At 38.1% G+C, this 27681-nt stretch overlaps 3 protein-coding genes across 4 annotated transcripts in view; all 3 read left to right on the top strand.

The window, feature by feature from the left end:
* The first annotated feature begins 2659 nt into the window (after positions 1-2659).
* Positions 2660-3313, top strand: LOC116729289 (E3 ubiquitin-protein ligase TRIM7-like). Its single transcript, XM_032577719.1, has one exon. The coding sequence runs from the start codon at positions 2791-2793 to the stop codon at positions 3277-3279; it is 489 nt and encodes a 162-aa protein (XP_032433610.1). The 5' UTR covers positions 2660-2790; the 3' UTR covers positions 3280-3313.
* Positions 3314-3598: 285 nt separating this feature from the next.
* On the top strand, positions 3599-5269 carry LOC116729287 (nuclear factor 7, brain-like). Its single transcript, XM_032577717.1, is given in 2 exon segments — positions 3599-4309; positions 4312-5269. Coding segments are annotated over 2 exon segments (726 nt in total). The 5' UTR covers positions 3599-3627; the 3' UTR covers positions 4356-5269.
* An 8937-nt stretch (positions 5270-14206) lies between these two features.
* LOC116730083 (SH2 domain-containing protein 3C-like) overlaps positions 14207-27681 on the top strand; it is a 38502-nt gene continuing 25027 nt past the window's right edge. The window contains exons 1-3 of one of the 2 annotated variants that reach the window (XM_032579077.1): positions 14207-14333; positions 18084-18675; positions 26558-26597. In XM_032579077.1, the coding sequence (XP_032434968.1) occupies positions 14315-14333; positions 18084-18675; positions 26558-26597 (651 nt within the window). In that variant the 5' untranslated portion in view covers positions 14207-14314. Of the gene's footprint in view, positions 14334-18083; positions 18676-19718; positions 19919-26557; positions 26598-27681 lie in introns of those variants that run through there. The other variant, XM_032579078.1, reaches the window with a different exon arrangement.

Here is a 27681-nt window from a genome sequence, read left to right as displayed (position 1 = left end):
AATATATCGCTGCACTTTACGCTAGCTCGCTGTTACTGTCTCTTACTCTGCAGTTGTGGAGTCACAATGTCTGGGATCATGAGCGCCCCCTGCCATGAGGCCAGAGAACTGCCTGCCTCACCTCGAATCTGTTCTCTGGTTTCTGATCGCTGCTCAGCACACGAATCACGTTACACACACAGTTGGTGACAAAAACACTATACATTATATAGATAAGCTAAATTATGGAAAATCAGTTCATATATTAAATATTTTTTAACCATTTTATTGGCGACGTTCAGACAGGAGGAGCATGCTCTCATAGAATGGCAGCCAGTGCAGTTAGGCAGAGTTGATCAACTCAAGGTGAGACTCAGCTCGATGCTACCTCACCATCTGCGCTTCTGAGCATTTGAATGGGAAAATGCGAACATTCAGCGATTTTGAAAAAAATAATCAAAATTGGTTAAGCTAAATAAAAAATAAACTTTACAGTACATACCACAAGGTGAAAATAGCTATATAAATTATTTTATCATTATATTTTTCCATTATTACAGGTGAGGATACATATATACATATATATATATATGTGTGTGTGTGTGTGTGTTTGTGCGTGTGTGTGTTTGTGAAGCTGAATGCTGAGGAATGAGGAAGAAGTTCAACAAGACAGTGTGTGATGGTGTGTGTGTGTGTGTGAGGTGGGGGGGGGGGGGGGGGGTGCGTGCGTGCGTGTGTGTGTGTGTGTGTGTGCGTGTGTGTGTGTGTGTGTGTGTTTGTGAAGCTGAATGCTGAGGAATGAGGGAAAAGTTCAGCAAGGAATCCATTCCTGTACAGAAATGTAAAAATGATCTTCAGTAGAAACTGATCAGCTGTTTTCATCAGAGATTTTCCTTCTGGAGGTTTGACTCACATCAGAGCAGCAGGAAAACTCAGCAGGTCTTGTTATTTGTTTTGACAGAATTTGTGGAATAAAATTAATTAAAAGCTTTTTCATCATTCAGTTGTTGAAGATTTGAAACCTTTCAGGGTATCACTGCCCTCGGTCCTTCTGAGTCCTTCTGCTGTTTTATCATCTATGTTTTTATGTCTTATTTTGTAAAGCACTGTGTGGTTTATGACATGTAGAATGTGCTACATAACTTAACTTTACTTACTTTCTTACCTAAATAATGACAACTTTTCATTCACTGATAAAATAATGAACTGATTTCACATTTTTAAAAGACTCATGTTGAGTCTTTAATTTTTTATGAAAAGTCAGATCTCAGTTTTTCCTGTTCATAAATAATAAATGCCTAAAAGCATAAAAATATCTTTCCCTGCTCATATATGTAATTTAACTGACTCCCTGTAGAACAAAAGAAGCAAGAATCACCTGATGACTTTGCTAGAGGAGAATAAAATTGAAAAACCTGCAAAAAAGGACCAATAAAAACAAAAAGATTTATAATTGAACTAAAAGTTGAAAATATAAATTAAACATGTTCAATTTCATAAAATGAAAGATCATCTTTCCCTTAGGGTTGAAGAGAAAAAATGTTTGAATGTTTTATACTGAATTTAATTCAATGGACAACTCAAGAGCTAATCTCTATATTTACTGTTTCCATTGTTTTAGCAAATTATTTGTCCTCCTTAAAAATCTTCAAAATTAAAAAACAAATTGTGTACTGAAATGTAAGGCAGCTCTTTCCTAACTGAACAAGGAAATTAAACTGCAGTAAAACAAAAGCAGAGTTCACCCAGAAGAGTTACACAATAACCTGTTTGACTGGAAATTTCACTAAGAAGAAAACAAAAGTATTTTTAACATAGTTGAAAGGAGCTGAGATGCCATTACAGGGAGGAGATCTGAGCTGAAACAAAATGTTTCCTGGAATTTAAAGAACAATCTCAAGAAAAGTTAACTAGATGAGTTCTGGAGGACTTTTGTAGAAAATGGCAGAGTTCTTTTAGAATAAGGAAAGTGAAATATTCAGATTTCCTGGATGAAGTGAGCCTGCAGTGTGTCTGCAGATGAACAGGTGGATGATGACTGCAGCTCTCTGCATGGAAATGTTTTCCTGCCATGACTTCTGGGAAGGCATCAGTCAGCCAACAGTCACCTGCAGGAGAATGATCCCTGAATTCACACATGAAGATCAGAGTCACAGAAATAAACCCAGGCAGGCGGTTCTGATCCAAATGCAGAATTTAAATCACGTTTGTCTGAAAGAAAATGGTGTCGCTCCATTAATCAGATGTTTCAGGATAGTGTGTGTTTGGAGTTGATCATGTGTGGCATTTAGACTGAGGCTTGTTGCAAATCCCAGATTTTACAGGAGTTCAAACACTTAAGTCTGGTATGGAGTTTACATGTTCTCCCGGCGCATGCAGAGCTGCTCGCTGGGTACTCCTCCCTGTAACAAGCAGGAGGCAAAAATGACATTTATGACCAAAAGGATTCAATAGAAAACCTGATGGCTTTAATCTCTGTATTTATTGTTTCTATTGTTTCAGCAAATTATTTGTGTTCCTTCTGGAGCTTTAGATTTAAAAACAATTTGATTCTGAAAAAGTAAAGTAGGTCTTACTGATAGGGAAATTATGATGTACTAAAAGAGAAGCACAGAGTTACAAAACAGAACCTGTTTGACTGGAAAGTGTAACTCAGAGGAAATGAAAGTATTTTTACCTGAGTTGAGCAGAGCTGAGATGCCATTACAGGGAGGAGATCTGAGCTGAAAACAAATGTTCACTGGAATTTAAAGAAAAAGCTGCAGAAACTTTGACTTGGTGAGTTTTTGTACCAAAGGATTTCTGTAGAAAATGGCAGAGAGAGATCTGTTTGAACGTTTCCTGAGCTGCCATGTTTGTTCAGAGACTTTCAGAGATCCTGTGTCTCTGAGCTGCAACCACAGCTTCTGTTCAAGCTGCCTGGAGAAATTCTGGGAACAAACTGGAAACAAGAACTGTCCCGTCTGTTTAAGAAGATCTTCTAAGGATTTCCCATATGTTAAGTTCACTTTGAAGGAACTGGCTGATTATTTCACTGGAAGACAGAAATCTGGATCATCAGAGACAGAAACAGGAGAAAAGCAGCTGATGGTGGTCTGCAGTAAACACCAAGAAGACCCTAAACTGTACTGTGAAGACGAGCAGAGAGCTGTGTGTCCTGTCTGTGAGTTTTCTCTCCACCAGAGTCACAAAGTGGTTCCTGTTGAACAAGCAGTCAGAGATCTGAAGGAGCAGCTGAAATCTGACTTAGAGTCTCTGCAGGACAAAAGGAACAAACACAAAGAAGATGTCATGATTTGAGTTTTTCTTTGTGTTTATTTTAAGTTTCTGTGTCTTCTGAGTCTCTGTGTTGTCCTGTCTTCCCCTTGATTGTTCCCAGGTGTGTCTCATTCCCTGATTACCTCCTGTGTCACCTGTGTTTCTGTGTCTTTGTCAGGTACTTGTCAAGCTGTCATTCCAGTCTGCCGTCAGCTGTGTTTTCTGACCAGTGGCTACCAGTATAGAGCCGTAGCCTTCCGCTCTCAAGCTGTGCTACCTGGATTATCAGACTTTTGTTTTTCTGGAATCTACATTAAAATAATATTTTAATCTTTTCAACCTGGGTCCTCGGCGTCAGTCTCACCACCTACTACCGCACCTCCACAATTCATGACACAAGTGCAGAAAACATTCGATGATGTGATTCAACACTCCAAGAAGCAGCTGCTGTCCACAGAGAGACAGATCAGAGCAGAGTTCAACAAGCTCCACCAGTTCCTGAGAGAGGAAGAGGAGTCCAGACTGGCAGCTCTGAGGGAGGAAGAGGAGCAGAAGAGGAAGACTATCAGCAGAGAGATGAAGAGGATTGAGGAGCAGATCTCCTCTCTGTCAGACAGTATCTCTGCTGTTGAAGAAGAGCTGCAGAAAGACAACCTGTCGTTCCTCAGCAGTTATAAAGCCACTCAGAGAAGAGCCAGAGGTCAGAGGTCACTGCCAGATCCACAGCTGGTCTCAGGAGCTCTGATAGATGTGGCCCAACACCTGGGCAACCTGTCCTTCAGAGTCTGGGAGAAGATGAAGGGCAAGGTGAAGTTCAGTCCCGTCATTCTGGACCCAAACACTGCAGGTCCATGGATCCATCTGTCTGATGATCTGACCAGGGTGAGATATGGAGACAAATGGCAGCAGCTTCCTGATAATCCAGAGAGAAACACAAAGTACCTCAATGTTTTTAGTTCTGAGGGCTTCAGCTCAGGGAAACACAGCTGGGAGGTGAAGGTGGGAGATCATCCCAGATGGAATATCGGTTTGGCTAAAGAGTCTGTTGACAGGAAGGGAGAGATATCTGCTTCACCAAAAATGGAATCTGGTGTTTGCTGCATGATGATGAAAAATAAAATAATGATTTTAATAAGACTCTGACAGTGAATAAAAGTCTCCAGAGGATCAGAGTCCAGCTGGACTATGACAGAGGGGAGGTTTCCTTCTACGACTCTGAAGACAAGAGTCTCATCTACACTTATAGAGACACTTTCACTGAGAAACTCTTTGCTTATTTTGGTGTTTATATTTCTGAGAATGCTAAAACTTCTGAGATCAAAATCTGTGAAACTGAGATTTCTTTTTAAAGTTCAAAGTTATGTATTTTTTATTTCTGAAAAATTTTACACTTTTAGCTCAGTTTCTATCTGCAGTCCGATCAATATTCTTATGAAATTATTAATAAACATCTTTGATTATTGAAGCGTTTTAAACTTTTTTGAAAATAAGAATCTAAATGTGTTACTAAAAAACTACATTCAGAATTAAAACATCAGTGAATGTATCTTCTGTTAATTTTGTGAGCTTTGTATAAAAACATGTTGATTTTTGAAAGTTTTGATCTCAGTTTCTAATATAGCAGAAAATGTAGAAAATATTTGGGGAAATGTTTTTCAAATTGGAGAAAATATTTTTTTATTAATCTTCATTCAATTATCTTTCTCACCCCCATTGGACATTTCTTCACATTCTATTATTTTAAAATGTTCTTTTTGTAACTCTGTTTTGTAAAAACTATTTACTGAATTTCAGAAAGAACATAAGGAGCTCAGATTCTTAACTGGGTTTTCTTGTCACCGTTTTTAATTGTAATAATTCATGTTAGCAGAAAAACTAAATATAATACATTTTCAGATTCCGTTTCTTAATGATTGTTTTTGGCTCATTAATATGATCATTTTTTTAATTTCCTCAGTATACAATTTATTCACATAATGTTAAACTGTAAAATTGAAGGAACTTTCTCAATAAAAAAACAAGTTTTTATGCTGAGGTGGTTTTTGTTTCTTCCAGAAATGAGTTAAAGTGCTGAAGTGGAGAATGAAACATATTTGCTGAATAAGTTCTGATGTGGTGAAGATTTGACTCACCGGACTGATGAACTGTTTCTGTTTGTGAGGACAGAAGGTGACATCACCAGTAGTTTATGTGACAGAACAATAACAACCCATTGCATCACATTCCTGAAAACCTTCCTCCATTTTCCCAGAAGATAATTTTCAGCCTCCACTTCCTGTTTATTACAGCCATGTGTCATAAACATCTGATGAAATGATGATTTGTACTCTGGGTTTGATCATCTTGGTTTTCTGTCTTGGGTTTTTAGGACTTTCTCATGTTCTGTATTTCAGTTTTCTGTCATTATTACCTGCTCTGCTCTGCTGGTTCTGATCCCACAAGGATCCTGAGCCTCATACAGTCAATAAGATATTTACCTTCTGAACTGGGAATGAAGTTGATAAAAAGGTCAGAGGTCATGGTCCTAGATTTAGAGATAAAGCCCCTTGTCTTGGTTTAACTTCTCAAATTATTTTCTTTTTTTATTACTTTATTTTTTGCTTCTGAAAAGCAGAAAAACATTTTACTGAACACTAAACCAGCAAACCAGTGACTGTCTGGAACATCTGGAGCATCCAGTGAACATCTGGTTGACTTTATGCTACAGCTGCTCTGCTTTGCTTTTCTTTCCCAGCTGATCTGATCTGCATCAGGTCTACAGGTCAGCAGGTTAACAGGTCAATAGGTCAGCAGGTCAACTCTGAAGTCTTCTTAGGTCTTTAATCTGGTTAATCCTCCACTTGAAACGTTACAGAAATATAAAAACACATAAATCCATCAGCAGGTTCTGCCACTGATTGTTCAATAGATTTCCTGATGCAGTTTCCTGTTTCCACACAGCGACTGTTAGAGGAATCAATCTGGATTTATATTTATCTGCTTCTTTAAAGAAAAGAGGGGAGGAGTGATGCTGTGGGCTGTTGTCTCAGCAGGTTGCTGAGAAATGGTTGCTATTAGGCCACTATAGCAACCATTACAATAAACCATAACATCTAATCTAATCTAATCTAATACTGTATAATATAATCTAACATAACAAGACTCAATGGGATATGATGAGATATAATATACGATATGCAACACAGTGTAAATAATAGAAAACCACAGTGTTCAAAAATAAAAATAAAAAGATCCAGCAAAAGCAAAATGTTTTGACAAAAAGTGAAAGAATTCATGTGCATTTCTCATACATAAGGTTTTCCCATCCATGTGCTTATTAAAAGAAAAAAACACAATTTTCCATAAGCAGATTTCTGTTTTAGTATATAAATGTTGGCTATATAAACATTTTTGGTTTATAAATGTTGGATCTGAGCTGAAGGTTGGACAGTAAATGTTTGTTGGTTTCTGAGGTGAGCGCCTCTGGACCCGGAGCTTCAGCGCGTTTCCTGCAGCCTGCAGCCGGGACTGAAGCAGCAAAGACTCATCTGATCCTGAATTAGACGTAAATATTTGATGAGCTGCTGCTTGTTTCCTGCAGATCCAAGGGCGTCCAAGGTGAGAGCGCTCTGCAGTTCCTCCTTCCAGTGTTTCCACACACAGAAATCCTGTCATAATTCTGACCAATAAAATTTATCATTCACACAGATAAATGTAAAGTTTACGTCTGATTTATCCCTCAGTTTGTGCTCATGTAGCTACATTTCCATTAAACATAAAATTACACAAATTTAAATTACAAAAATAAATTTCCTAAATGGAAACAAGCCAGTTTCAAGAAAACTCACATTTTTTGATTTTCCTGTAGCTGTTTACATCCATCAATGCTTTGATTTATAATAACTTTCTGCATGAGCAAGCTTATTCACATGTGATTTTAATTTAGTTTCTTTTTTAATGGCGACACTGCATTTGCAAGATTGTGTTTTTTCAACATTAGCAGAATATAGACAAAGTTTTGTACACAATTGTAATGAAAACGCAGAAAATGATCCGAGATTTAAAGTACACAGGTTGGATTTCACATGCTAACATAATGTATAATTTTTTTAATTCAAAGTCTAACCGAATGTTAAATGACATAACTTTGTTCTTTATCCGACATCATAGTTAAACACACTCAATATATGCAGATATATTCCTTTATAGAATATCTCAGTTTATATCTCACTTATCGTATCCATCAGACATGAGAAGCTTCCAAAGCCTGTTAGTGAATTTGTTCTAATCCACAGGAATCTTGTTATATATAAACTGTCATTGGTTTTAATTTGGTCACTAATTGAGCAGAATCTCCTTTCTGCTGGTAGAGAAACGTGTCAGTAAAGTAAAAATCAGCTCAACCAGGTTCTAGAGCTTCACATGTGATTGAAAACAGAAGAGAAAAAAATCACAAATCCTCCTCAAGCTGCTTCCAAATGACGAGTTTTTTATTTCTGGCAGCCATTAAGTCAGGTAGCCTCACCTGGGAATAAGCAGGAAGCCGCAGAGGCAGATAAATCACAGCCGGAGAGATTTGTTCTGCAAACAAACTACAGAGTGAGAAAGAGAAAAGACAAAATAAAATCCTCCAGAAGGTAGAAAACAAGGACCAGGACTAACGAAGCTCTGCATGGAAGAAGCTGCTTTGCATTTACTTCAGTGTTTGGTTTAAAAAGCTGGGCCTGCTCTGCAGCTTCAGTTCAACCTTCATCAGTCAGAAACAAACATCTACAGCGGCAGAAAGGAGAACCTCATCTATATTTTAGAGCATTCAGCAACAAAAGGAGGCCAGAGGCTCCATGCAGGCTTTCTGTCATTATTCATACGAGATCTGAGTTGTTCATTAAAGCTGCAGGGATGAAAGCAGCAGGTCTGGAGGATGAAAGCTGGAACGTTTCAGTGGAGGACAGAGAGAGGAAAGAACAGCGAGAATTATTCTGGTCAGAAGGTCCGGACCCGAAGGGACTCATTCCAGGACCCAGTTTGGGTCCAGCGCCACGTGTTTAGGCCCCGACGATTTCCACAATGCAGAAAATACAGAATTTAATAAACAAAATGGAATCTACAATAAAAAGTGGAATTTCACAGAATTACCTGACAGCTGGGGAAAAGAAAGAGTTTCAGGTTTCTGTAGAGTTTTGGCCACTGCAGCTTCCGTACCCGCCGTTGCCTGGTTATGCAACACAGGCCTGGTTTCCATTAAACATGAAATTTGCTAAAATTGAAAAATAAATTTGTTTAATGGAAACACACCAATTAAAAAAACAAAACCCATTTATCAATAAAAAGTGAGTCATGTTGATCTGTGCAGGTGAAATCAACCAAAACGCCGACAGTCGTCACATCAGTGGAGATTAGAACGAAGAAATTAAACCAAACTGGTTATTATAGAAGTATAAACACTTTACTGTGTACAGGGTTTTTATGTGATAAATATTTTGTTGTTCAGTTTAACTCTACAGTGTTTTTAGAAGAGAGATTTTCTCTTATGTTAAAAATCAGATTCTAATGTTTCACATGTTTGAGTTCTTTAAAAATGAGGAAATACATTTTAACACTTTTTAAAACCAAACTTCTATTAAACCACAGCAGTTTGTTTCATTTGAGATACATAATAACTGGAAATGTTGATGACCGGCTGTTGATATGTTCTTTTCTTCTATTCATGTCATAATTACACACTTTTGGTTAATAAATATAATCAAAATGAAAAACGTGGAATTCAGGAAAACTGAAACAGAAAAGGTGAATTTTGGGGAAAAAATAAATTGGATTTTATACGACTTTAAATGCTGCCAGACTGATGGTTTTCAGTGCAGCTCCAGAAAACAAGAAAGGAGATGTTGGATGCTGAAGATGAACTTCTGGTCTGACAGAGACAGCTTTGAAAATGATGCTGCTATGAAAGGAGAGGCGGAGTGAAGCTCAGCGGGTCGATTCTGAGCGTTAAACATGAAATAAATGTCAGAAAACCTCCAACAGGCTGAACAAGCAGTTTCTGCTGCTGCTGGATTCATCCTCAGCTCAGATGCTGATCTGATCTGTCTCAGCATCACACATCCAGTCTGGGTTCATGACAGGAAATGACTTTTTACAAAAAAATAAAAAATAAATTCTTATAGATTCACAAGTCAGCTGATGCCAGATTTTATCGTACATGCTAGGCTACATGATGGTGAAGCATTTTCTCCATGGTTACTAATGATTAAACACACACCTCCATAATTCAGTATTTGATTGCATATTACTAATTTTATTTACATGAGAAGTATGTTAAGGTTCTTACTTGTACAAATGGTTTGCTGTGAATCTGCACACAGACCAACAGCTGGTTGGTCCTTCCGACTGACGGATTCTATCCATGCCGTCTTCAAAAGGTTTACGATAAAATAAAAGTTTAGTTTGCATCATTTTGTGGTTATGCACAGCATCCAGTGACCATTTTACAGTGAGATCAACTAAATAAAAGTAATGTTAGGCAGCAAACATACCAGTTACTTTCCTGGGACTTAATGGGTCATTTTTGGTTCTTTAAAAACTTTCATGAAACTTACAGTTTACTATATATTTTTTGTAATTCATTGGTTGCTTTAATAACTTGCAGTCTGTTTTCTGGTAACCTGCAGGGTCCCTCAGCAGATCTTCAGCAGAGTTTACGTCGTATTCTCCTGGGATTCGCCATAAATCACATTCCTGGAACAGACCGGCTGTTTTCCAGAATGCAGATTTTACTTTCCACTGATTGACGATCATCTCAGCCTGTAACTTTCTGCCACAGCAAGTGATGTGTGTTTAATTAACGTGCAGCGATTTGGCGTTTCTTGATTAAAACTCTGGAGAATAAAAATATAAAGCATCATAAATGAGCTGTAGCTGACTGAGCCAGATGGAGCTGCTGACAGAAACACGTTTTTAATTTGATCAACCAGATGTCCTCCTGTTCTTCCCGTCTCGTTGTGCTAAAGAAACCTTGACGGTTTGGCGTCTCAGGCAGACGGAGACGCTCCTGTGATTCAGTCTGGTTTCACCGTAACGAGGATTTCTGCTCTGCAGCTGAAATTTATCTTGCATTATTAAAAGCGAGCCTCTGCTCCGAGAACTGAATCGGGATCAGAACCTGTCTACATCTATGGACTTTAGAAAGGTTCTGATCCCAGAGCACAGTCAGCTCCCATCTGAAGACAAACGAGGTTTGACTGGTTTGAAGGAGATTAAACATTCAGATTATTATTTTTTTCCTGTTATGCAGAAACTAATCTGATTGTTAAAACACCAAACTGATCCTGGTTCAGTCTGACAGACGTAAACAGAACCGAGTCCAGCATGTTTCAGAAATCAAACTCTTCCTCAAACGTCTATAATTCATTATCTTTATAGTGAGACGGATCCAGTCTAGTTATGTTAGCATTAGCATGTTTATTATATGAACTGATGGATCGTTGGGATTTTGTTGAACCTCACAGTGAAATAATTACATTTTCCTTTATGAACTGAACTCCCTGTGAGATCATTTATTACTAGAGTCCCGATGCTTGAACACAGGCGATAAAGGACAGTAAGAAAAGTTTGGAGTCTTCATTGCTTACCAGATGTTAACCCCAACATGAGAGAAAGTTAATGGACAACTTAACTTTCTCTTAACAGTTTACAGCCAAATCCTGTAAACTGGATCATTTTTACAGTTGTGGTAAAAAAAAAGTTATATTCTGTCTTTATGGGCATTGATGTCATGTTAGTTTGAATTTAAAGATCCAGAGTCAACACAGCTTCAGTTATTACAGCTGGAAACCAGAGATCAGGATGAACTTTGACCTGAACCTTCAGATAAAGATGGTTCCAAAGTCGGCCTTCTATCACCTGAAGAACATTTCCAGGGTCAGAGGACTAATGTCTCAGCATTAGAGAAACTCATCATGTATTTATCTTTAGTCACATTAATTACTGCAGCAGCATCTTCACAGATCTGCATAAACAATCAACCCTCCAGCTGATCCAGAAAACTGCAAAACAGCCGAAACACTGAGTTCCTTTAAATCAAGGCTAAAATCCAACCAGTTTAGAGATTTGTTTGTTTCCAGAAACTAACCTGACTTTGTCCATAAATGTTTGGAATAGGCCGTCTCCAGATGTTTATTAACCTGTTTCTGTAACTTCAGTTCAGATGAGAGTTTAGTGTTGATGTGTGACGTTCATCAGGCTTTTCTTTAAGGTTGGTTCTGCTGCCATCTAGTGGCCGCAATGAGAAGATTCTGAATAAAAGTCCCAGCAGTGTAAATCATTTTCAGTGACTTTCTGCCTGTGTGTGTTTTTCTCATCCTGACTCGACACTTTGCCTCTTTAAGCTGAAATGTTTCCTGGATGCCGGGAAGCTGCTCAGAGTTTGTGCTGCATTCAGTAACAGTTTTTCTCTGCTAACGCCTCTTTCAGGCGACGCTGCAGCTGCTGGTGGCTGAACACAGAACAGAGTCAGCAGGAAAACCAGTAACAAACCAGTCAGTGTGAAACGGGGCAGGAGGTTTTCATGTGCAAAATATCTGTAAGTGGTTCTGCTTCAACAAGTTTCAAAGAATCTGAATATTCTGTTTTTCTTGCTGGAGAAGCAACAGTCCGACAGCTGGAACCTTTACCTCTGGAAATAAAAAGTGAGTCTGGAAGAAGTGAGCCAGACTGACGGGTCCAGTTCTGGAGAAAAGGGAGGGAGATGTGTCACATTTACAGAACCGCCCCACAGAGTTCCTGTTTTTCTGTTTCACTGGCAAATAATATAATATAATATATATATATATATATATATATATATATATATATATATATATATATATATATATATATATATGTAATATCAGACAAAAACAACCTGAGAAAAATAAAAAGTAAAGGAAGAAATCTGACCAGATTAACAGATTAACCCTGTTTAAAGTAAAATATCCAATCTGGTAAAATGTGGATGTTTGTCTGTTGTTTCTATTGGTGCTTCATTCACTGAGGTTTGAGTTTTTAATTTGCTAAATGAACAAATAAACTGAGAATCTTTCAGATTCTGATGTGAAGTTTTAAATTGCACCACAGGAAAAAGCCGTTTGCTCACCTGCTGAAGGAACTCAAGAAAATCCCCTTTTTCTTAATCTCTGATTAAACGAGAGAAAATCGTCAAGTTATTTTCAGCTTCATGCAGAAACAGGCTGAGCTGCTGAACAAACCCAAACAAACAGCCTTCATATGTTTGGTTTTCTCCAAACATCTTAAATGGAGAAGAACCAGGTTTCCTCCTTCAAAACAGTCATTTTTTCTTCTTCATTGTTTTTCTAACCATCCAGACATGAACTTTAACCTTTGACCTGCTAACTGATGTTGTTAGAGTCTCAGGTGGAGATCTATGGATCGGTTTGGTTTAGTTTGGTTTGGTTTAGTTTAGTTTAGTTTAGTTTAGTTTAGTTTAGTTTGGTTTGGTTTAGTTTAGTTTAGTTTAGTTTAGTTTAGTTTAGTTTAGTTTAGTTTAGTTTAGTTTAGTTTAGTTTGGTTTGGTTTGGTTTGGTTTAGTTTGGGTAGGGTTGGTTTGGTTTAGTTTGGTTTGGTTTGGTTTAGTTTGGTTTGGTTTAGTTTGGTTTGGGTTGGTTTGGTTTAGTTTGGTTTGGTTTGGTTTAGTTTGGTTTGGTTTAGTTTGGTTTGGTTTGGTTTGGATGCTTCAACTTTGGGGTAAATTTGCTGGGATGTTGATTCCTGGAAGGAACGGCAGCTGATTTTTCTCATCACTCTTCCTCTCTGTAGAATGAAGGACTTCAGTTCGTCTGGAAATCACAACAGTTGATACTCTGAGGTCATTGCTAACGTCTTTCTGCCTTGGCATCGGGTGATGTTTAAGAGCTCAGGAACCTCGTAGAATACATGTTTAATGAAAAAATAAGAAAACTTACAGAACTCTAGAAGACACAGAACAACAGGGAATCATGGAAAGAACCTGTGGAGAAGAAGAACCAAAAACTGTCTAAACACTGAGTGGAAAATGACTGGGGAACCACAGGAGGTAATTAAAACAAAAAAACTGAACTCAGGTCTGGTGCGAAAGCAGATGTGAACACCAAGTGGACCAGAGACCGCTCCAAAAGCAGGAAGTGGCATTCTGCCCAGGGCATTCTGGGTAAATAAACCCAGTGCCAGCTCAAGAAATGTCTCCAAAGAGAAATCCTCCAACTGCTAAAATCTGACACCACTCCATTTTTGTGAAGAAGGAAGTTGTGCTCAGTGTCTCCTTCAGTGGTTCTTGGTGCAGCGCCCCCACAGGCGAGGAGGGGAACTGGTTGCTCAAAGGGTTTAGTTTGTTTAGCTTAGTTCAGTGAGAAAGAAAACCACAGCAGCTGGAAATGGAACAGTTTTACAACATTGGTCCCCAATAAACTGAGTTACCAAACTCTCAAGTAGAAAAACACTGAAACACAAAGGAGAAACTTAAAATGATCAGATCTAGTAATGCAGCGACAAAGAAATGATCTGAAGCTCAAACTTCTAACACCCAGAAACCACAACAGTTTCACTCTGATGATCATTGGATCACTTAAAACTGATCAGTGCAACAAGGAAGCTCTTAGTTTCTCCAACCAGGTTCCATTTTTGACTTCATCTTTGTTTTATAGATGAAAACCGTTTGTTCATTTCACATGAGCTCAGGGTGAGATGAGACATCATTTCATTAGACATGAAGAGACAGAAAAAGTCTGACACCTTCCTTCCCTTCATTTCTATTTGTAAAATCTGTGTGTACACCACAGCAGATTTCTGTTTTAGTAACACACACACACACCCATCCACACACACACACGCCTGCGCACCCACACACACACACTCAGAGTGAAGTCGGTGACTTTTCTCTCTGATTACATCAACATAATGTGAAACCCAGTGTGAATTTCAGCCCTTCAACGTTTCCGCTGTGTTGAAGACAGGAAGTAGATTGTCTCTGTGGAGTGAAGCGCGTGCGGCTCAGCATCAAACTGCAGAACAAGTGGAGACGCCGGATTCCTGACACACCTTTCCTCACACACGTCCTCAACCCGACGCCATGAGCAAAATAAAAAAGGGTAAGGGTTCCTCCTGTTCTTAGTTGGAAAAACATTTTACACAAAAAGTGATACTATCACTTTAAAAATGTAAAATCAGGAGAAACATGTTTTCTGTTGCTTGATGCAGTTATGCTCAACTCATAATGAAGTCTTAAATCTAAAGGCAAAACATTTAGACTTTATCCAGGTCCGCTGTCATGTCGGCGCCCTAAATAATAATTCTGTATTTTTCTGTGTTTGATAATAAAAATACAATGAAATAAGTATGGAAATAGGAAGTGAACGACTCATTTTATAAACTGCTGCTAGAATAAAACTTGCCGTTTTCACTTCGTTGATACAAATCCCTAAAAGAAAATCAAAAAGGTTCGACTTTACAGAAAAAACTCACTCAACTCTTTTTTTTTTCCTGCAGAAGATTAATAAACATCTGAAAAACTTTTTCACAGCAACTTAAATTGTGACCTTCAGGACTTGATGTTAGTTTGTGAAAATAGAATTGATTACCTCTTCCTAATGTTTTATAATCTGAAAGAAAGTAAAAATCTGCTGGAAATATTTTTGTGTTTTACCATTTAATAGTAGGAATATAAAACTTAAATGTTTTACTATTTTTTAAGTCAATGTTTTTTCTTATTGAGCCTTGAATAGTTGAGAGTTTCTTTTATTTAAAACAAACACTTGAACCTCCTGTGAAAATGAAAAAGGAAATCACACAGTTTTAACTTTTACATTTTTAAAATGATCTTTCTCTGTCTGGTAAACCGGTGCTTTAATTAAATTTAAATATTTCCATCAGATGTTTTTATACAGTACTTATAATTATAGCAGTATAATCCCAGTAACACAGCAGTTCAGTCCCATTTAATGGAAACACATCAGTCACACAGTCGAACAGAGAAGTCGTATCTGATGGTCGGAGAAACGGGGCTGATGTGAGGATTCATGTAATCCTGACAGAATGTGATGAATTGACGTTTGTCTGCTGTATCTACTGTTTCTTTGTCCGCTGTTTCTCTTACAAACATCTTTTCGGACCATTGTAAAAGAAGCACAGGGTCTTCTTTGTGCGTCTTGAAGGGACTGAGGCTCAGCTGAGCAAAGAGAAGACAGTTCATGTCTGCTGGACGGGACAACACTTCACTGTGTGTTAGCTTCACAGTCTGAAGCTTAACGTTAGCCATGTTGAAGTTGCAGGTTGTTTATTTAGTCTGTAAGTTTCCCCAATCAGCATCATGACCCATAAATCCTTCACACAGAACAAACAGCGCCGTGTTAGTAACTGTGTCCATCATTTGGTTTGAAGCTAAATATTTAGCTTGTTTGGAAAATAAATATTTAACTTACTAGCTCTATATTTAATTTGAAGCTACAAATTTAACTTGCTCACTAAATGTTTAGCTTAAGCTAAATATGTAGTAAATATTTAGCCAGTAAGTTAACTTGTTAACTTCAAACTGAATATTTAGCTAGGAAACAAAATATTTAGTTAGCGAGTTAAATATTAGCGTGAAAAATAAATATTCAGTTGGCATAATAAGTGTTTAGCTAACAGCTAAATATTTAGCTCAGAGCTAAAGTTTGAAGCTAAATATTTAGCTTGTTAACTGAATATTTTGCTATCTTGCTAACTAAACTTTACTTGTAAATTAAATATTTAGCTTGCTGATTAAATATTTAGTATGAAACTGTGAATGAATAACATGGAGAAAATATGATTTTGAAAGATTAACCTCCATTTCTTTGTGTCATGACCAAATAACCCAAATTATTGTTAATTTTTAACTGAGTAACTTTGCAAATGGTGAGTTTGGTGGTTTGTTACAGTTTCATATTGTTTGAGAGAATAAAGTTATGATCTGAACATGAGATCCTATTGATTCTGTTTTTATTAAGTGATGAACTCTTCCTCTGCTGCAGGTTTTCAAGGCCAGAGGGAATAAAAACAGAATCATTTTTTTATGCTTTTGGTAATATTTTCAGATAATATCTGTGGCCTTCTGACTTCACCGACAAACATGTTTCACAAGCATCATAACTTCAGAGGAAAACGTTTTATCTGCAGCGCCCAGCTGACATCCAGTTAGTGAGTTAAATCAGGAGTTTTTCTGCAGTTCTACATGGAGCAGATAAATATCTGTCAGGCTTTTAGAGCCTAACTGGCCCCTGAGGCCGAAACTGGGTCTGCTGAGAGCTTGTATATTAGAACGTTCCTCAGATGACATGAAAACATTTTGATTCTCCTGCAACATCAGATGAAAGATAAAATATCGGAGGCCAGATTAAACTTCTCTTTTTTATATAACATCTGGCTTCACCTCATTTCAACAGCAGATCAAAAGATTCAGAGGAATTTAAACTGAAGAAATAGGAACGTATTAAAGACTTGTCATCTCTACATTTGTGATAAAAGCACACAGATGTTTTGTTTCCCTTTTTACCAAATGTTCTTCCTTGCAAGTCATTTCCTGCATGTCAAAACTGTTATTGCGTTAAAACAAGTCACTCCAAAATGCAGCTATGACCTTTTTAATGCACGTATTACTCTGGACGTGTTGTTTCTGGTTACTGAACACAGATTCTTCATGTTTTTATAGCAAGTGTGACAAGGAAACAGACTGAAGGTCTCCAGTTATACGAGTCATTAACAGGCTGACGGTTCAGAGAGCAGCAGGAGGGAAGCAGCAGGTCATCAGCGCTAGCTAGCTAGCTCACACCTCGCCTCATGACTGCATCTGGATCACTTTTATTTTACTTCCTGCTTGCTTCGCCGGTGTTTGTTACAATCTGAATAAGTCATATCATGAATATTAGCAAATATACACACATCAACAAATCACTAAACACAACTACAAATTTAAAAACAGAACATTAGTAAAACGGTAGCGGTAGCTCCCAGTGAGAAACCAGGACATCACTGATTGGACGATTCCACTTTTGGCTTTAAAACATGAAATTATAATGATTTTAGTGGGTTTGTTGAAAATATTAATGTTATCAGTGATGCAAACTCAGCTGCTGCTTTACAGCGATGTTTGGAATCAGGACAGACTACAAAACTCAACTTAGTTTTTTCATGTAGACGCAGCTTTCAGCTTCTATGCATCACTAATCTGGAACAAACGCCCAGAAAACTGCAGAACAGGTGAAACACTGAGTTCCTTTAAATCCAGGCTAAGAGCCCAGATGTTTAGTTACTTTTGAACGATAAAAATTAAACATATTTTTTGTATATTGATGATTTTGATGATGGAACTCGGCAAAGTCTGTTACTGGGTCCTTATTTGGTGACTATATGATGTTTTTATGACTTAATGTTTTTGTTTTTATGATGTAAAGCACTTTGAACTGCCTTGTTGCTGAAATATACTGATTGAGTGGTAGCTGCTGTCCACCCATCTAAACACACAGTAGAATCATCTAATCAACGATGTCTCAGGTTTCCACTTTAATCTCTTCTGTTGTCTTTGTTAAATCCTTTAAAAAGCAGATTAAGACACTTTTATTCAGACAAGCTTTTAGTTAAATGCACCTCTTATTGTTCTTTTTAAATTTGTTTTAACTTGCTTTTCTTGTAATTTGTAATTTCATCTCTGAAAGGTGCAAAATAAATGAAGTTTACTCATTTACTACTTCAGGTTGTCTGAAGTCTGAGGTCCATAAAAAGTGTCAGAATGAGTCAGAAGTGTGTCTGGTGTGTGAATGCAGAGAAATGCTAATAAAACGGATGTTTCTTTGAAGCCTAATGAGCTGCGTCCTCCTCTGCAGGTTTTAAATGGTTGGGGAGCCTCAGCAGCCTCTCCTCCCGCCGCTCCCCGGAGAAAAGCAACAACAAAGCAGCCTCTCAGTCTGGTGCGAGTCTCTGCGGATCCAGGCAGCCGGCGGCAGCAGCGGCAGTGCTGGAGGAGACGCAGTCACTGGAGGACATGCAGTCCGGCCTCCGCAGCCCCGGCTACGCCCGCTCCAGCGACATGTACACCCATGTGGGGACGGTTCCCCGCGGCGAGAAGCAGAAGAAGAGCCTCCGGGGCCGGAAGGCTGCGGAGAGCCCGGAGGGCGGGAGCCTGAACCGGGGGGAGCATGTCCGAGACTCCCCGCTGCTCGGCGCTCTGTCCAGCCTCAGCCTGACAAACCTGGAGCAGGTTCGGCCCGCCGCGCCCTGCCGGGTTTCACCTTTGACCCCAGCACCCGCCGGCTGCCCGTCAGATGACCCCGTTACTCAGCGCGAGGCGCAGCATTTCAACATGGCTTCAAAGCAGGACGTTTATGTTCCAATGGACCCGATTTCTGAAAGAGCGCGCAGCCACGGCGACCCACAGGAAACCACCGAGGCGCCACAGGAAGTGGAGGCTGGCGGCAGGTGAGAGGCTGATCGATTTTACCTACAGAGGGAAAAATGCATGTTTTTATAAACCTGCATACCTTACATCTGAATTTACCCAGGTGGGATGTTTCCTTTACCCATAAAGGTGCGCAAATTAAAATTATGAAAATAAATTCATTTAATTTATTTTGTTTCTGAGTTAGGATGAAATTATTTTACCAGCCTAAAGAAATAGATTTATTTCGACTGCAAAACTGTCACACAAGTCACATGATCAACAGCCGATGTTACTACTGACAGAAACGATGAAGGTAACAGGAAGTGGTTGGAGGAAGATGGTTTGTTTTTTCCTTTTTCGGACAATAATTGTGTTTCCATTAACCATAAAATTGCACAAATTGAAATTACGAAAATAAATTTGCTGAATGGAAACACGGCAATTTCGGGAAATAAAACCTCTCATGTTTTTTGATAAGTTGGAAAGTTTTGAGTATAATTTTCACTTAAATGGGAAAAGTGTTTTTCATTTTGTTGCGCAATAATTGTGCAACTATTATTAGATTTTCCTAAGAAAACCAAAACCTCACTTTTGCTTTCTTGACCATTCATGTTAAGGTTTATTAACAGTTTATATTAACTGAGAGTCTGTAGTTGGTGACTGATAAAAAATAATCCTCAAAAATAAGACTTGGCCAATAACAGTGCACACAGTGAATTTTCTAGATATTTAATCAATATATATTATTCAATCAGCAGCAATCTTATAATTGGTAAATGTAGTTTTCTGGCTTTCTTTGCTAAACTGATATATTTTTAGTTCATCTTATAAGGAGTATATGACACATTATTCAGATTATTTCTCACCACTCCTGGATACTGAGTTTATTTTTTGTAACAGTTGTGTTGAATTTATGCCATGAATCCTCACTTTAAAATTATATTTTATTTCTGTTCATTTTTTTAGGGCCCACATTTAGAATTTCATGAGCCACTCTTGGCCCCCCGACCCCAAATTTGGAAACTAGAAGAATGAAATTAAACAGCACAAAAATGAGCTGGTTGTTTAAATCTGAACAGCAGTAGAATGAGCGACCTGGTGAAGTTTATCACTAATGCATTGAGCTGGTACAGAAGCGGACATGCGCAGTGACCCTCCGCCTGCTTGCGGCGGTCTGTCAGCTGTCCGTTGCGTGAATCAGAGTCTGCGGGGAAACATGAGCCAGGTCCGGGACGGTCGCCGTGTGTCAGTCCGCTGCAGGGAGGAGGAGACCCGGGGAAGGTGAGCAGCCGCCTCTCTGCGGGCTCAGCGCGTTAGAGCCGAGTTTTAAAAGCGAAACCACGAGAGTCGCAGCTGGAGGAGGAAAGTTGCTCAGGTTTAATCACCAGCTTTCAGGTTTTAACGTCAGAACTTTTAGTGGTTATCGCTGCTGATGGAGTTCTGGTGTCCCAGTGGAAACTGACCACGCGTGTTTGATTAGTTTGGTGCCATAAATAAAAGGTGAAAGCTGGATATTTACCTCCAGAGTGGGTTTACAGTCCGGGAGAGGGAGCGGAGTGGATCAGGCTGCAGGCTTTGCCTTACATAAGAGGAGGAATCTGATCCTCCAGTCCAAAAACTGACAGAAACAGAAACAAGAGACTGAATACCTGACTGAGTCTGCAGGACCCGGCAGGCTGCTTCACTGTGCGAAACTTTCTATCACAAATGAGTTGAAACTTTGACTAAAGAAAATACAAAGTTTATTCCTCAGTGTTTAGTGTAACACAGCAAAAGACTGATGGATGTACTGAGATGCTGCTGCAAAAAATGGCTTAATGCGTTTTATTATCCTGACACGTGATGTGACTACAGCCGTATAATCATAATGATACAGTGGATCCCTGGTTGGGATTAGGGACTGCAGCCACGATAGCAAACACCCTCTAAAAACGCTCAGAGCTGCCTGGGTTAACATTTCAAACACCAAATATTAATAAACTCTGGAAACCTTCACAGAAAATCTACAGACTCATTTTCATTTTGGGCCACAGATCATGAATGTTCTCAAAGAGCCGGTTGTCCAGAATATATTGATAAAACCCATTATAAAACTGTTCAAATATGATTAAATAGCTGTGTCTACAGTAGACATGTACTTAAAATTAAATATGATTTTTTTTTCAAATTGACCAGGCCCTGCAGGATTTTGTGACAGTTTTTGTGATTATTATTATTATTATTATTATTATTATTATTATTATTATTATTATTTGGTAATCAAAATCATTGATTTTGTGGTGCTAATTTAGAAATATAAGAAATTTTGAGTTATTTGTGCTTATCGCGATATTACAGTGAAATACTTTTTGTTATTTCGGCTGAGGCAGAAAAGTAAAAAGAAATACTGCCACCTGCTGGTGGGAGTGTGTCATTTAAAGCCAACGTTTCTGAAAATTCTGCAGAAAATTTGCAATGACCTCACAATTACACATTAGTGTGAAAACGTGCAGCGATCTGTTGATTTTGCTTGAATTTCCACGATTGTGGAATCAGGAGAAAGTGGAGGGACTGATTGATGTTGCACACAGATAAAAACTTTGCTTCTTTACCCTTTTTTTTTTGCAACATTTTAAAAGTTTGCTCAAAATTGGATGGAAACATATTGTGCAGAGGAATCTCAGCTTTTCAAGCTGAACTTTTTCTTCAATACTTTACATGCTTTGTGAAAAAAAATCCATGAGTAGTTGGATTTCCTGCGAATAATTTATATTCATGTTCCAGAGAAAAATCTGAAAACTGAAGTGCGATTAGACGGGGATCCACTGTACTAGTGATATTTCTGCAGTAGCATCGCTATCGGCCGATCAGTTCTGTGAGTAAAACTGAGCCAATATGAACAATCAATGTTTATAGTAGGGAAATAATATTAGAAGACAATAAAATAATGTAAGTATTGTTGCCTTTACTCTTATTAACAGACTAATAGCTATCCAAGCCACCTTGGTCTGATGTTAAAAGTAATAATCCTCTTTATTGCACCATAAATGAAATGTGAATTACCACATGTCTTTGCTTAATGCCTCTCCAGGTCTGGCAGGCTTGATATTGCCAAACCTGCAAAATCAATAAATCCCTTAAATAAACTAATAAGCAGCTGCTCTGTAGTAATACCAGGATAGATACTATGGAGCTCTGTTACAGTCAGAGTAACTGTAGTTTTAGTCACAGCTCCAGATTAAGAGCTGCCGAGGTTAATGACACGACGCTGAAGGCATTTCTGTTTCCACTTCACCAACCAGTCTCAGCAGAAGTGATTATTGAGGCCATCCTGACTTTTGTTGTAACTGCTTGTTTTTCCTCTTTCTGAGCTTTTTGCCAGCAGCTTCAGGAAACGCGGCAGCGTGAGGTTGTAACGGGAAGCTGCGAGCCGCAGCCCGTGTCTCTGTCTGAAAGCTGCTGCTGGTTTCAGGAGCAGGAAACGGTTTGGGGAATGAAGCCCTGAGGCAGAGAGGGACTTTAACTTCCTCTGGACCTCTACAATACTGCAATACAGATGAAACTGTTGCTATAATTTCTTAGAAAGGTTATTGAATGATAAAAGGAAGTTTCTGATTTAAACTTGGATCAGTTATCATTTGTACGATTCTAAGAGAAAATCTTTATGTGGTTATTTAAATGATTCAGCTGTTATGTTTACTGGAGAAGAAAATATCCAAATGGAAATGGATTCCATAAAACCTAATAGTGTCAGACTAAAGGCCGTGTCGTTTAAATGCAGCGATGAACTGATCATCAGTAAGTGAGTCCTGCTCTATTAAAGCTGGAGTTCTAGCAGCAGAACGGATTAAGGAAAAACATCAGCAATGACTGTCAGGTACATGTTCACAAAAACTTCTGATTCTTTCTTAATATTAGGAGTAAAAAAAAATCTCAGAAATATTCTAGAAAAAACAAAGACATTTCTGAGTTTGAAAAGTCAGAACATTTTCTGGAGAAAAACTTTCTGAGTTTCAGAAGTTGCAAATTTTCAACTTATGAAACTCAGAAATATTTGAGAGAAAATGTCCAAGTTTTTCTCAAATATTTCTGAAATGAATCTCAAAATTTCTGATTTTCTTTTTAGCAAACTAACAGGTGACTTAACTGAGTTGTTTTTCAATTTTAACATGTTGAGTGTCAGAATCTTTTTTAAGCTTCAGTTTAACACCAGCGGTAGGAGAGGAACCGTCTAAACAGTTTTGTTCCTTAAAACATGAAACTGTTTTTCTTAGAAAACCACTTACAGTGGTAAGTGTTGGTGGTTTTCTGTTTCACTTTTCTGGTATATTTGAGGAACAAACAGAATTTTTTCATTTACATGAACATTTCAGGATTCACACCTTTATATTTTTTGTGTGTTTTGCATGACCACATAAAGTAGCACATAACTGTGACGTGGAGAGAAATGCTACATATTTATTTGTTTTCAGAAAGAAAAATCTGAGCTGACTTAACCTCTTATTTTGATTCCCCTAAATAAAATCCAACGTATCCGACTGCCTTTAGAAGTCACTTACTTAGCAAAAAAAAAAAAAAAAGTACACATCAGAACTTTTATTCTTGGTAAAAAAAATTAAAATCCTTCTACTTCATTATATGCTCAGCTCTGTGTTGGTGTTTCACAAAAAATCACAATAAAATGTATTGAAATTTACAGTTGAAACATGATAAACGCAGCAGAAAGGAAAAGGATGTGAATACTTTTAATAATCACTGGAAAATGCATAACTAGCTGTGCAAGTCTGAGTTCACTGCGGACATCATGCAGTTAACTGCAGTTAAATATTTTAATTGATTGAGTTTTTTGACATTACAGATTATTTGAAAGGGGACATTGGATGCATATCAATACCCTTCTCAGTAATCAATGGAAAATGTTTTGTTGGCATTAATTGCTGAGCAGATTTTTGCACGTTTCTTCTGGTGCTTTAAAGATTTATAATCAGCGATCAGCCCCAAGTCTTTGAGGGTGGAAGGCCTTCTTTCCATCACCCTAATCTTCATCTCCCTCCCCAGATTCTTCATCAGATTAAAGTCGAGGCTTTGCCTGGGTCGCTCCAAAAAGCTTGTATGTCCTCCGGTCAGAAGTAGAGATGCACCAATTCAATACTAATAATTTGTATCGTTACCGATATTGAAAACATTTCTGGATCAGGTATTGGTGACAACATGCCCAATCCATAAAGACAGATTTATTCAGTCTAATTCTATGCTTTCTTATTTATTTTACATTATATTTAGAATTTCTTACTTCACTTTCTGAACCATTTGAAGGAAAGTTTGTTGCCGTTTGTACATATTTGACGAAGGTAGTCAGCCTTTTGTTTTTGTCAGTTTTAGTTTCTTTATTATTTATTTTGCATTGGCTGCTCTACCAGTAATTGTGCTTACTGAACAGATTAAATATGTTTTTTCATGTCTGACCAGGCGTGTGTAGCTATTGGTGCGTTTAAGTGTTCTCTACTGGTGAAAAGTTATCAAATTGATTGATTAGTCAGTACATTTATGTCTGTATTTTAAAAAAAGAAATGTTTTAAGTTGATTCAGCTGTTTTTCAGCATCGAGTCGGTATCGGCCAATACTAAACCTCAGATATTGATATTGGTATTGGAAGTGAATAAAGTGGATCGGTGCATTCCTAATCAGAAGTAAAATGATCTCATGGCTTCAGATGTTTGTCCACCGTAGCTCATCTTAAATGACTGAGATATTCTCTCTTAATTAAGCCTCTCCTCCATACATGCCTGTTCTGTCTGGAGAGCTTCACTTACTACAAAAGTTACGTAACTGTGCAGCAAACTGGAGCAACACAGGCTGGAGATCCAGCCTTTGGATCAAACTCTGTGGAGTTTCTCATGCTGAGCTCACATCTGCACCGTCTGCACTCAGAGTTTGTGTTTGGGAACAAAAGGTCGCCTCCCCTGACTCGCTGAAGTATGCAGCGTGCTGAGGAAGAACAGAGCGACAGAAAGAGAAGACGTTTCTCTCTGTCGGCTCGCATTGTTTCACTGACTCAACACGTCACTGCTGTCAGGATAAAGATGTTACACTTTGTTTCTCTCTCCTTTGTAAAGCTGAGCATTGTGACTCCTGTCAGGCCTGGTGATGAGCCAGCGGATGTGAAAAGTGGATGGAAGAAATATGTTCCTTCTGCAGACAGTTTGTAGATGCATGAGTTTGAGAAATTCCCTCTCCTCCCTGGAGAAGTTTGCTGTGTTGCAAGTTGTTGCTGGGTGTTGTCGAATGAACTCACTGCTGCTGATAGGAAGTTGTGCAAGAGGACAGACAGGAGACAGGAAGACATGTCTGATTCTAGCACTGATCCAACTCAATCATGCTGTAATATCGGAGTTAGCTATTTGCTTTCGTTACCATGGAGTTGAATGAATCAATCAATTCTGGTTAAATCACATCTCAATAATGCTGCAGTAAACAACATCTGACCTTGGTGTGCGAACCAGGCATGTTCATCTGGTGAGAGTTCATAAGCATTTAGAATAAAGACATGAACATGATCATCAGCTTAATAAACTCATGCTGTATAGTAAAACTTTCCAACCACAACCACTAACTGAGTCACATATTGGTTAATTACACACAGATCAATGTTTTACAGACTTTACCTATGATGACTTTTCACTTCTAGCTAATAAAACATGTCCTTTAAAATTAGAATATTACATCAGACCAATAAAGAAAAAATTTAAGACAGAAACTGTGCTTTAATCGAAAGTATTTAATACCTGCTTAAGGTACTTTTAGTTTGACAAATGAGCTTCATTGGAACAGATATTCTAATTTATTGAATGACTTTGCATTAATCCAATTAACCTAAATAACAAATTAAAAACAATAAATACATTTGTTGTTGATTTCATATGTCTATTTGTGCTATAATCTAGCAGCAAAAAAGATTTTTGAATTGAAAATGTTGCTTCTTGAGTCAGAGTTTTACCATATGTATGTTCCTCTGCTGCCTGTCCATTAGAATGAGCTGGATCCAGTTAAATGACATTAATTGGAATATTTTTACCAACATTTGCAAGGATGTGGACCACAAGGCTGCAGCCAGTTTTGGTGATCTAACGAGCACAGAAAATTTCTTCAGTTAATGCAAATTACAGAACATTACCAGGTAGTCATATGCATGAATTTATGCATGATAGGATTAATTTGTGCCCTGACCTCTAGCTCCATGTTTTCCTCCCAAAATTACTATTACTTCCTAAGTTTCAAATACTTTAATATTGTTTATATTTATAAAAATCCCAAAATTCATCTTAGAAGGGCCTATGTGTTTTATATAAAGTGCAAATCAAAACACACATTAATTAAAAAAACGTCTTTGGGCCTGTGCTTCTCAGATAAGTTGGACTAGTTTTTCTGCCAACAGTGTTGAGGCAATCTGTTTTGCAAGTTAGTGCGATGTATACAACCTTAAACTGAACTTCCTGTTTGCTTTTATTAAACTGGTGTCAAAAACAGGTTAGAGTGTCAACTTGAGCTGAAGGACAAAAATAAGACAGAAAAACTCCTGTCTCTTCAGGGTAAACAAAGAAAGAGACAGAGAGAAAGCAGTCTAATTTGCCATTTAGCAGAATTTTGGGGATTTTTCTGGAAATATTTTCAGACAAGTGAATTTTGTTCGATTTCTCTGATATTCACATTGTTTGGTAACTACTGCATCCAGCATTTAGTCAAAAATAATGTGTCGACAGAGTTCGATTGATGCCAAACTGGGAACCAAATCGTGTCTAGTCTGTGTCTTCATTCCTTCTGAGCGTTAGTCTGTGAGTGTACATATTGTTTAGCATTCACCAATAATAATAACCCAGTTTCATCCAGTTCAAATTATTTCACATTGCAGGGAAATAATTGTTGTTTCTTTCTGTTTTTCAGGTTAAAAAAAGTGACAGATTGCAATGGAGAATATGTGAAAGTGAGTTTCTTTGAAATATTTTTTCTCCTCTTTCAGAACTTCTTTCATTCTTCTTTTTTTGCCAACTTCTGCTTTTATAAGACTTCCCTTTATCTGTCATGTAAGCTTTCTCTGTTAAAGAAAAAATAATTAGAGAACATAATGCAGTTCAAACCTCACAGAGCAGCCCTCCCCACTCAGCTCCTCCAGACTAGTGACAGCAGCAATTAGTCTGCTGCTGCCACTAACAGTGGCATGTTTGTGCCACTAGCAGCAGCACACACATGCTCTTGTTTTGTTTTGAAGTGGTCCTGGCCTGGTTCCCAGTATCTGACTCTCCACTCAGAGGGAGGAACCACCGGGTCCGGGCTGAGGGGTAAACTCTTGATTCACACCTGGTTGAACTGTGAGTCAGCTTATTGCAACACTCCTAAGAACAGTTTTAAACAGCATCATTGATGAGCATTGTTGTGATGACGTGCTGAAAGTGGAGTGCCTGAAAGAGCAGGAGCTTCTTAAAGAGACAGAATCCCAATTTCAAGGTGTCAATTTGTAAAGTTATTTGGTTGTGCTATAAAATGACACATGTACCTGGGAAACACATATTACTGCCCCCTTAACAGACACTCAAACTTAAAATAGGATGATATTTTAAGTGGAGTTGCAAGTTAAACACACATTGTTAAACACACACAATTAAAATGGGTATTCCTACCCATATTAAGACTTTCTGTTAATTTTCTTTCATTGTAGATACTGGATTTATGCCTAACTCAAAAAATGAGGGTCTTCCACGTTAGAGCAGGGTTGGGTCCCCATAAGTCCTATCAATCGTCAGAGATCCTGAATAACAACATAAACAAGAATACACACACACACACACAGTGAGTTCCATTCATTTCTATAGCCTAATACAGAGAATGTCTAATTCTAAACCTATAAATCAGTTCACATCTTATTCCTATACGTAACCTCTGACCCAAAACCAACACCTCCTCTTATGTTTGTCCTCACAACAAAGAATTTGTCAGAAAAATGGTCCTTTCACTGTAGTAAATACAAAGCCCCACACACACATGCTTGTGTTTTGTTTTGAAGCGGTCCT

The sequence above is a fragment of the Xiphophorus hellerii genome, chromosome 12, assembly GCF_003331165.1.
Source record: "Xiphophorus hellerii strain 12219 chromosome 12, Xiphophorus_hellerii-4.1, whole genome shotgun sequence".
Taxonomy (NCBI): Eukaryota; Metazoa; Chordata; class Actinopteri; order Cyprinodontiformes; family Poeciliidae; genus Xiphophorus; species Xiphophorus hellerii.
The sequence above is the reverse complement of the archived record's forward strand: the minus strand, read 5'-3'. Positions and strand labels throughout refer to the sequence as shown.

Excerpts from the sequence above, each read along its gene's own strand:
- LOC116729289 (XM_032577719.1), top strand. The coding sequence starts at position 2,791 with ATGGCAGAGAGAGATCTGTTTGAACGTTTCCTGAGCTGCCATGTTTGT.